Source organism: Coregonus lavaretus (genome assembly GCF_964263955.1).
Source record: "Coregonus lavaretus genome assembly, chromosome: 30".
Classification (NCBI taxonomy): domain Eukaryota; kingdom Metazoa; phylum Chordata; class Actinopteri; order Salmoniformes; family Salmonidae; genus Coregonus; species Coregonus lavaretus.
This window is the reverse complement of record NC_140017.1, coordinates 31,271,051-31,281,861: the sequence shown is the minus strand read 5'-3', so window position 1 is coordinate 31,281,861 and position 10,811 is coordinate 31,271,051. Positions and strand designations below refer to the sequence as shown.

General features: G+C 42.0%; 2 protein-coding genes across 2 annotated transcripts in view; one reads left to right on the top strand and one right to left on the bottom strand.

The window, feature by feature from the left end:
• Positions 1–188: 188 nt before the first annotated feature.
• LOC311105658 (heat shock 70 kDa protein 13-like) lies at positions 189–8,079 on the top strand. Its single transcript, XM_084147873.1, has 5 exons — positions 189–500; positions 789–1,129; positions 1,303–1,516; positions 5,256–5,423; positions 5,699–8,079. Exons 1-5 carry the CDS (start codon positions 476–478, stop codon positions 6,286–6,288), a joined length of 1,338 nt encoding a protein of 445 aa, XP_084003999.1. The 5' UTR covers positions 189–475; the 3' UTR covers positions 6,289–8,079.
• Positions 8,080–8,627: 548 nt separating this feature from the next.
• LOC311105657 (glycerophosphodiester phosphodiesterase domain-containing protein 5-like) overlaps positions 8,628–10,811 on the bottom strand; it is a 70,335-nt gene continuing 68,151 nt past the window's right edge. The window contains exons 16-17 of the mRNA XM_084147872.1: positions 10,538–10,762; positions 8,628–10,263 (exon numbers count right to left, since the gene is read on the bottom strand). Coding sequence (XP_084003998.1) covers positions 10,749–10,762 — 14 coding nt within the window. The 3' untranslated portion in view covers positions 8,628–10,263; positions 10,538–10,748. The remainder of the gene's footprint in view (positions 10,264–10,537; positions 10,763–10,811) is intronic.

Below are 10,811 nucleotides of genomic sequence, written 5' to 3'. Positions count from 1 at the left end.
TTGCAAGCCTCAAAATGTTACGACGCTAAACACGCACACATTTGAAACGTCATATACGACTAGTGTTCATGGGAAAGGTTGTTTCTTTGCTTTCTCATCCCGTGTATATATAAGCGATAACGCATGGATTGGACTACGTTACCCAGAAGCTTCAGACCACATAATGGTGACGTGTCGTTCTGTGGATCATCCACATTATTCTGAACGCAGAACCGGTCAAGAGGGGGTTTCCACTAGTTACCACAGTCACAAAGTCTAAATTGGGTATCCTAAAAATTAGCTTTTTGGTCTTAATTTAAGGATATGGTTAGCAGTGTATTTAAGGGTTACGTTCAAAATTGTAGAAATAGGCGGGGTTTATGACTTAGTGGCTGTGGTAACTAGTGACAACAATCATCCATTCCGAAACTGATGAGTCGATTAGCCTAGATTTTGTTTTACTACGTCTGAGTTCGTTGGTGATCAATACTTGACAATGGCTGGGGAAATGTCTATGATCGGTAAGTAAGATTTAACCGTAACGTGTGCTTGTTGTTGTGTAACTAACCAGCTGTTTAACTTGCTAACTGTAACTAGCAAGTGGGCTGACAAGTTACCGGCGGTAGCTGGCTAGTTGCTACCTAAATTACAGTAGTCAATTAACGTTAGCTGGAAAGGTAAACAAAGTGTCATAGCTGTCAACGCTGAATTAATATGTAAATAAGTAGGCTATCGGTACAAGTTGTTAGTTAGTTAGCTAGCTAAATGCGAGTTAGCTACGTAGTAAACATCCATCTTCTGTGTCGCAGGATCGGTCATTCTGGCTCTATTTCTGGCTGGCTATCTGGGCCAGCAGTATCTGCCTCTACCGAAACCCAAAGTTATCGGTCTAGATCTGGGAACCACTTTCTGCTCCGTGGGAGTATTCCACCCGGGTACCGGAGATGTGGAGGTGATAGGGGATGAGGAGGGGCGGAAGACCATCCCTAGTGCGGTGTCGTTCACCCCTACCGAAGTCCTCGCCGGTCACGAGGGTCAGGATCTGGCCGACAGCAATCCTGAAAACACAATCTATGATGCCAAGCGGTTTATTGGGAAGATATTCGAACAAGAGCTCCTTCAGCAGGAAAGTGCTCGCTATCCATTCAAGGTACGGTACAGTACATACTCCTGTAGTTACTTTGACAGTCAATACACCACAGTGGAAAGGATTTAATACAGCATCAGTATTTGGCTGCATAAGCTATGTGTGATTACAGGTGTATAAATATGCTATATCAATGACTGCTGACTTTCATTTGTAACAATATACCTTTCTTTCAGGTGATAAACAACAATGGCAGTGCAGAGTTCTTGGTCACCACCAACCAGACGTTCACTGTTACTCCCGAGTTCATTGGTTCTCGGCTGCTACTGAAGTTGAGGAAGATGGCGGAGCGTCACCTGGGTGTCCCCATTCAGAGGGCTGTTATCTCTGTCCCTGCAGAGTTTGATGAGAGACAGAGGAACTACACCATCAGGGCTGCCAACCTGGCCGGTCAGTCTCTACCTGGCAATACTGTATCAAGTCATACAATATCTGATTTGATGTGTAAACAAAGCTACAGGAAATACTTACTGTATAGCTTTTTAGTATAGTCTCATTTAGAAACAGTCTATCATACAGGGATTGACATTAAGGGTTGCCCTGTTGCCTGGGGCAAGTAAACTGATCAGTCATGCAAGTTGAGCCTGCTCTGAGGTGTTTTTATTGATTTATTTTTAAAAGAACCAAGCTGCAAAGAATTCCTAGACTTAAACTGGTCTTTCTGGTTCATCCACATTGTGTAAGTGAAGGACAGATAATTTATGGTGAGCTGAGCTTGCTCTGATGTTTTTTTTTACTGATAACAACCTAAATACAAAGCATTCGATTACTTATCTTTCTGATTCCTCTCCTATATGTAGGTGAAAGGCAGGCAATATGACACTTCTGCTTGTAAATAGCTAATTTACATTTTCTGATGTACAACTTCCTTACAGACTTCAATGTTAATCCCTGATATAATGAGGTGTTTGTTCTAAACCCATAACTTACATACATACAGTACCGGTCCAAAGTTTTACAACACCTACTCATTCAAGGGTTTTTCTTTATTTTTACTATTTTCTACATTGTAGAATAATAATGAAGACATCAAAACTATGAAATAACACACATGGAATCATCTAGTAACAGTGTTGAAACAAATACAAATCTATTTTATATGATATTCTTCAAATAGCAACCCTTTGCCTTAATGACAGCTTTGCACACTCTTGGCATTCTCTCAACCAGCTTCATGAGGTAGTCACCTGGAATGCATTTCAATTAACAGGTATGCCTTCTTAAAAGTTAATTTGTGGAATTTCTTTCCTTATTAATGCGTTTCAGCCAATCAGTTGTGTTGTGACAAGGTAGGGGGGTATACAGAAGATGGCCCTATTTGATAAAAGACCAAGTCCATATTATGGCAAGAACAGCTCAAATAAACAAAGAGAAACGACAGTCCATCATTACTTTTAAGACATGAATGTCAGTCAATATGGAACATTTCAAAAACTTTGAACGTTTCTTCAAGCGCAATGATGAAACTGTCTCATGAGGACCGCCACAGGAATGGAAGACCCAGAATTACCTCTGTTGCAGAGGATAAGTTCATTAGCGTTACCAGCCTCAGATTGCAGCCCAAATAAATGCTTCACAGAGTTCAAGTAACAGACACAACTCAACATCAACTGTTCAGAGGAGACTGTGTGAATCAGGCCTTCATGGTTGAATTGCTGCAAAGAAACCACTACTAAAGGACACCAATAATAAGAAGAGACTTGCTTGGGCCAAGAAACACGAGCAGTGGACATTAGACCGGTGGAAATGTGTCATTTGGTCTGGAGTCCAAATTTGAGATTTTTGGTTCCAACCGCCGTGTCTTTGTGAGACACGCGGTGTGGGTGAACGGATGATCTCCGCTTGTGTAGTTCCCACCGTAATGCATGGAGGAGGAGGTGTTATGGTGTGTGGGTGCTTTGCTGGTGACACTGTCTGTGTTTTATTTAGAATTCAAGGCACACTTAACCAGCATGGCTACCACAGCATTCTGCAGCGATACGCCATCCCATCTGGTTTGGGCATAGTGGGACTATCATTTGTTTTTCAACAGGACAATGACCCAACACACCTCCAGGCTGTGTAAGGGCTATTTTACCAAGAAGGAGAGTGATGGAGTGCTGCATCAGATGACCTGGCCTCCACAATCCCCCGACCTCAACCCAATTAAGATGGTTTGGGATGAGTCGGACCGCAGAGTGAAGGAAAAGCAGCCAACAAGTGCTCAGCATATGTGGGAACTCCTTCAAAACTGTTGTAAAAGCATTCCAGGTGAAGCTGGTTGAGAGAATGCCAAGAGTGTGCAAAGCTGTCATTAAGGCAAAGGGTGGCTATTTGAAGAATCTAAAATATAACATTTTGACTTAACACTTTTTTTTGGTTACTTCATGATTCCGTATGTGTTATTTCATAGTTTTGATGTCTTCACTATTATTCTACAATGTAGAAAATAGTAAAAATAAAGAAAAACCCTTGAATTAATAGGTGTTCTAAAACTTTTGACCGGTAGTGTGCATTCGGAAAGTATTCAGACCCTTGACTTTTTCCACATTTTGTTACATTACAGGCTTATTCTAAAATTGATTAAATACAACTTTTCCTCATCAATCTACACACAATACACCATAATGATGAAGCGAAAACAGGTTTGTATACATTTTTGCAAATTTATAAAAAAAATAAACTGAAATATCTTATTTACATAAGTATTCAGAGACTTGAAATTGAGCTCAGGTGCATTCTGTTTCCATTGATCATCCGTGAGATATTTCTACAACTTCATTGGAGTCCACCTGTGGTAAATTCGATTGGACATGATTTGGAAAGGCACACACCTGTCTATAAAAGGTTCCACAGTTGACAGTGCATGTCAGAGCAAAAACCAAGCCATGAGGTTGAAGGAATTGTCCGTAGAGCTCCGAGACACAGGATTGTGTTGGGGCACAGATCTGGGGAAGGGTACTAAAAGATTTCTGCAGCATTGAAGGTCCCCAAGAACACAGTGGCCTCCATCATTCTTAAATGGAAGATTTTTGGAACCACCAAGACTCTTCCTAGAGCTGGCCGCCCAACCAAAGCTCCAGAGTTCCTCTGTGGAGATGGGAGAACCTTCCAGAAGGACAACCATCTCTGCAGCACTCCACCAATCAGGCCTTTATGGTAGAGTGGCCAGACAGAAGCTGCTCCTCAGTAAAAGGCACATGACAGCCCGCTTGGAGTTTGCCAAAAGGCACCTAAAGACTCAGACCATGAGAAACAAGATTCTCTGGTCTGATGAAACCAAGACTGAACTCTTTGGCCTGAATGCCAAGCGTCACGTCTAGAGGAAACCTGGCACCATCCCTACGGTGAAGCATGGTGGTGGCAGCATCATGCTGTGTGGATGTTTTTCAGCGGCAGGGATTGGGAGACTAGTCAGGATCGAGGGAAAGATTAATGGAGCAAAGTACAGAGAGATCCTTGATGAAAACCTGCTCTTGAGAGCTCAGGACCTCAGACTGGGGCGAAGGTTCACCTTCCAACAGGACAAACACCCTAAGCACACAGCCAAGACAATGCAGGAGTGGCTTCGGGACAAGTTTCAATGTCCTTGAGTGGCCCAGCCAGAGCCTGGAATTTAACCCGATCTAACATCTCTGGAGAGACCTGAAAATAGCTGTGCAGCGACGCTCTCCATCCAACCTGACAAAGCTTGAGAGGATCTGCAGAGAAGAATAGAAACTCCCCAAATACAGTTGTGCCAAGCTTGTAGCATCATACCCAAGAAGACTCTAGGCTGCCAAAGGTGCTTCAGCAAAGTACTGAGTAAATGGTCTGAAATACTTATGTAAATGTAATATTTCAGTTTTGATTTATTTTTAATAAATTATGTAACATTTCAAAACCCGTATTTGCTTTGTCATTATGGGGTATTGTATGAGTGAGTGATGAGGGAAAAAAACAATTTAATCAATTTTAGAATAAGGCTGTAACGTAACAATGTGGAAAAAGTGAAGGGGTCTGAATACTTTCCGAATGCACTGATGGATGCATACACACAGAGTAGAATATTGGACACCTAATCCAAAGACATTAAGATTCCTAAGGGCTTTGACCAAATATACACTACCCACTGTAACTAACATCTGATTGTTCTGTTTACACCACTCAGGACTGGACATCCTGCGTGTGATCAACGAGCCCACAGCTGCAGCGATGGCGTACGGGTTACACAAGGTGGATGTGTTCAACGTGCTGGTGGTAGACCTGGGAGGAGGAACGCTGGACGTCTCTCTGCTCAACAAACAGGGGGGCATGTTCCTCACCAGAGCCATGGCAGGTAAGACTCTAATCGACTCTCAACTCCTTATCATGTTGTAGATACGCATGGTTTAGTTGGTGTCATTTTCATTTATCTTCTGGAATTAAATTGGGCATACAGTACAAGTGGAACATTTGCCATATTGTAGTTAAAGAGGACCATTTCCAATTGGCACAACTAATTCAAACCAGACAGTACATGATAATGACTTGAAATTAACCTCAATACAACACTAACAGATATTATTCTTGGGCTCAGAGAATTATCCTTGCTGTTGTGTCCTCGTTTCCTAGGTAACAACAAGCTGGGGGGACAGGACTTCAGCCAGAGGCTGCTCCAGTACACCATGGAGAGGGTCCACCTACAGTACGGCATTCCCCCCACCCTCAAAGAGGACATCCACCGCCTCCGCCAGGCAGTGGAGGCTGCCAAGCTTAACCTCACCCTGCAGCCCAGCGCCCACCTCAGGGTACCCCTGCACCTGGAGCCCCAAGGGGACCCCAAGCAACCACCACAGGGGCCCGCCAAGGACCCAATCCCAGTCATCTTCCAAGCAGTCATCACCCGTGAGCTGTTTGAAGAGTTGAACGCCGACCTCTTCCAGAAGATTCTGGCGCCTGTAGAGACAGTGCTGGCCGAGGGCCACCTGGGGAAGGAGGAAGTGGATGAGATAGTTCTGGTGGGAGGCTCCACCCGCATCCCTAGGATCAGGAAGCTGATCAGTGAGTACTTTGGGAAGGAGCCCAACACCTCGGTGGACCCAGACTTGGCAGTGGTGACCGGGGTGGCCATCCAGGCTGGCATCATGGGCGGCTCCTGGCCCCTACAGGTCAGCGCTATAGAGATCCCCAACAGACACCTCCGCAAGACCAACTTCAATTGATCTAGTCTAGAGGTAGCAAGGGACACAAGGATGCCACCAGACAGATACTTGCCATATTAAAGGATGGTCTGCATTTTTAACTGTTAATTGTCCTTCTCCATCTTCACCAGGTGTGCAATAGTATCATGAGGTTAAAATATTATCTTCTTCAGCTGTAATAATAGCCACTGGAATATATTCACAGAGAAACTCAAATTACACAATCACTTTTGAACTGCCATCCCAATTTATTAGACCAACTGTAGTAGGTTGAAAATGGTGTTCAATTCATGGGAACAACCTTTATTTCTAGAGAACTGTGACCAGCCAAGACACCTTCAGCTATTTATTTATTTATTTATTTCTAGTGTTTGTACTGTGAGTGGAGGGGGTTTACTGTACAAGGTGTATTTGTTTTTCAGTTGATGACACAACGTGCTTGTGCCTTTTCAGAGAGCTGCTGTGGTCGTGTAGAACTGTACTATTAGGCTCTGTGCTTTGAAGTCACCTGATATGAAGAACCACCAGTCCTTTAGGGAGTCATTCTATTGACTAAGGCAGTATTCTATTAGAGTTTCGGACCAAATATTTTTGCACATATTGTTACTAGCTTTACGTTCAAGCAGTAGCCTATGCTCAGCTTTGTGAGATGTCAGTTTTGTATGGGTTAACTGATTAAGTAATTGTCAAAATAAGGGACATGCTAAGTATTCCACTTTGAAAACTATATAACTTGTTAGCCAGCGTCATCATTCTGAATCATAGAGTACACTGGCTGACACTTATAGTACTTCTATATACAGAAGTACTTATTGTAAGTGCCATAAAAAGAAGCGACTAGGCTTATGGTGCCTGTTAATGTGTTACCGTGGGTGGACAGTAATAGTTGAGGCTGTTAGAGCCCCTGGAATTAGAGAACAAACATGTTGGTTGATAATTTACAACGATTAGTCAATTCATGTATAGAATGTACATTCCAAAATACCAGTCTAGTCAGGACTGATAGTGGAAAGATTGAAATACTGTATGCCTTTTAGAAGTTCGTTCAACAAGGTAAACAGTTTGAATGCATTCCTTGTTGAACGTGCCTTACATACTGTACTGATTGCATTGTTCTCTATAGCGATATGCTATAGGAATTTTTCTGAACCTTTCCATTTGAGTATGTAACTTAAGATATTTTTGTACCTCAAGTTTTGCTTATTCTTCAAATCACCCCTCTCATATGCCCCCCGTAGATATCTGCTTGTACTAAATGCTGCTTTAAAAAATACATCCGGAATTTCCCAAAATACCATTGAAGTTCTGCAGTGAAATTGTATTTTTCTATGAGGGATTTTATAGAGCAGCGAACAAAATTAAAGCCAGCTTTAATACACATACAAATCCATTAAAACATAGTTCACGACCCAACAGAGATTGCCATTGCTGTAAGGGAAAATATCAACATACAGATGCATCTTGCCGTCTGCATTCTATGAAAGACTGACTTTCTAGTACAGGTGAAAACAATTTAAAGGATATTTGTGATGTTCCCAGCACAGACTGATAAAATCTTGCAAATTGCATTTACCATCATCACTCACTAGCTTCTTCAGCAATGTGGTAACATCTTGCCGCGTAACTTTACAATTCAGAGGGAAAAACATCAGTATAAACAGAGATCCACAATGGTGTTAGTTACTGGTATGTGCTACTGCATAGAACATACAGTGCCTTCAGAAAGTATTCATACCCCTTGACTTATTCCACATTTTGTGTTACAGCTGGAATTCAAAATGGATTAAATATTTTTTTCCTCACCCAACTACACACCCACTGACAAAGTGAAAATGTTTTTTGAAATGTATGTACATTTATTGAAAATGAAATGCAGAAATATCTAATTTACCTAAGTATTCACACCCCTGAGTCAATACTTGTTAGAATCACCTTTGGCAGCGATTAAAGATGAGTCTTTCTGGGTAAGTCTAAGAGCTTTGCATACCTGGATTGAGTCTATGCAACGTATGTGACTTGTTAAGCACTTTTTACTCGAACTTATTTAGGCTTGCCATATCATATTGACTCAAGACATTTCAGCTTTTCATTTTTAATTACATTTGTAAAAATGTCTAAGAACATAATTCCACTTTGACATTATGGGGTATTGCGTGCAGGCCAGTGACAATCAATTTAATCCATTTTAAAGTCAGGGGGTGTGAATACTTTGAAGGCACTGTACATCAAGCATTCACATACAGTAGGAATATGGTTGACATGAGCTAAATCTACACAGTAAACACCAACCTAAATGGTTTGTTACAGTTATCTTCTATCTAGAAAATACTCTGCACAAAAAAATCACAAAAGGATATCACTTTGGTATCAGAAGCATTTTAATGTTGACTTCTGAGGCACACAAATACCAAAAGGAGTAAATGAACACAAGTCAATCCATTCCTTGACCCTGTGTGAACTATTCTGATACTCAGCGTCGTCCCTTCAACAGCCTAGAGCTTTATTTTCACAGTTAATATAACACACCCCACTTCATCACAACATAAAAGATACCCTTTAATATCACCATATATGATGCACTTTGCTTTTCAAACACCATCATGAGTTCAATTGCCATTGAGAAGTTGGTCGGCAAAATATTTAAATGACTGACTTTCATAAACTTCTCAACACTATAGCTATTATTATGCATAATCAGGATCACATTTCCAATATAATGCTCAGCCAGCCATAGCATATAAATCGTTTGTAATATGTACACACTCCATGTAGAACTGCACACTAGGGGTAGGGGGTGAAATCTCTACTGCCATAATACACAGTGCACTGTACGCATCCTTTAAAAATCAAAACACATTCACAATGAACCGAAAACATTACAAAACCACATCCAGTAGACATCAGTTCTGCCTGAACACAAGCCCTGCCCGAGACAGCACAGCTCATATGAAGTCACTTGATATTGTATATCACATGCATGGATGAAGGAAATGTTGTTCAAAACATCTATTCAAATCATTATCTTACATGATGTAAATATTTCACTCAGTCGGAGAAGGCAGGACCTCTGTAAACAGCTTGTTCATGTTGTTTTTGTTCCAAAAAAGTACAATAGCGCCCAAAGAAGGCAAGAAAAAGTTGCAATGCTGCACAAGTAGTAATTCCTCTATATAACTAAGAATTGGCTGTGCTATAAAGTGACAGCAAGAAAAGAACAGTGTAGAAACAAACAAATAGGTTCTTAATAATAAACAAGCATTGGTAACTGGGGGGGGCTCCAAAGGATCTATAGTAGGGCTGGGCAAACTACGGCCCGTGGGCCAGATCCGGCTCCCATGAGCCCATTCAATCCCAGCCCACAGGAGGTTTGAGTAAAAAACTATATATAATGGACCAATATATTTTGAAATAAAATGGCATTTTTCTGGCCAGCAAATTGATTTTGACAAACAAATGAAAAAAATAAACATAAAAAAATGTGCAGCCCTCCATTGAATTTCGAAATCCCGTTGTGGACCTCGAGCCAAGAGGTTTACCCACCCCTGATCTAGAGGTAAGGAGAAGAGGCCACAGATCTGACGAATCAATTGGTTCATCAATAAAAAGTGCTTTTAGTCCCACATTGTATATAACAAGCAAAAACAAACCTATTTACAGAATGTACAAAGCAATGGGTGGTGCTTGCCTGGGATTCTTCAGCAATACAGCAGCCTGTCAATCAATCAATCAATCAATCAATCAGTAGTTCGGAGGAACAAACCAAAAACTATCTGGATGCACTGAGTAAAACAAGAGTAATCAGAACAGACAAGCCAATCACAAGACAGTCACTTGGAAGTCTTCATTTACTCAGTTTCCACATGCTAGTAGAGTCGGGTGTCTTTCAGTAGATTCACATTAGGAGAGAGAGTCAATGGCAGATGCCTTCGTTGTTGTAGTAGTCGAAGCCATTCTCCATGTACAGGTCCTCAGCACTGCCCACACCATTGCTCACCTCTGGGAGGAAGAAGGGTGAAGGGACATCAGTAGGTGTTCACAGGGTATTTCACTGATACAACACAGACCACATCAATGCACATTGAATACGCACAACATCCAAAACAATATCACTGCAACATCATATCCAAACCAACACCAGAGAAATCCCTTAGCTTCCTTCGCTCTGTGTGTCACCACGTATCTCTTCTAAGACCTACTAGTGTGATTCTAGAGTGGTTTGGACTGACTGATGGTCATTGAAGACCCTCATCAGCATCATCATTAGACTTACCTTTCACCACCCACCAGGAGAGGCTGGTGGGTCACAGTGGGCTGTCTAGGAGCCCTTATACACGACGCAGGACTCTGGTGGGCGATTGGGGAGGAGAGGGGGGGAAGGGAGGGATAGAATGGTCGAAGGAATGGTCACAGCAGCCGGAGGAGGATGGAGAGATGGCAGGATGAAGAGGATTGGAGGTGGAGAGGAGTGCAGTTCACACACACTACTGCGGTTGACCTTGGGGAGGACAATTACATCACAAACACTCAGAGACATGCATGCTGGG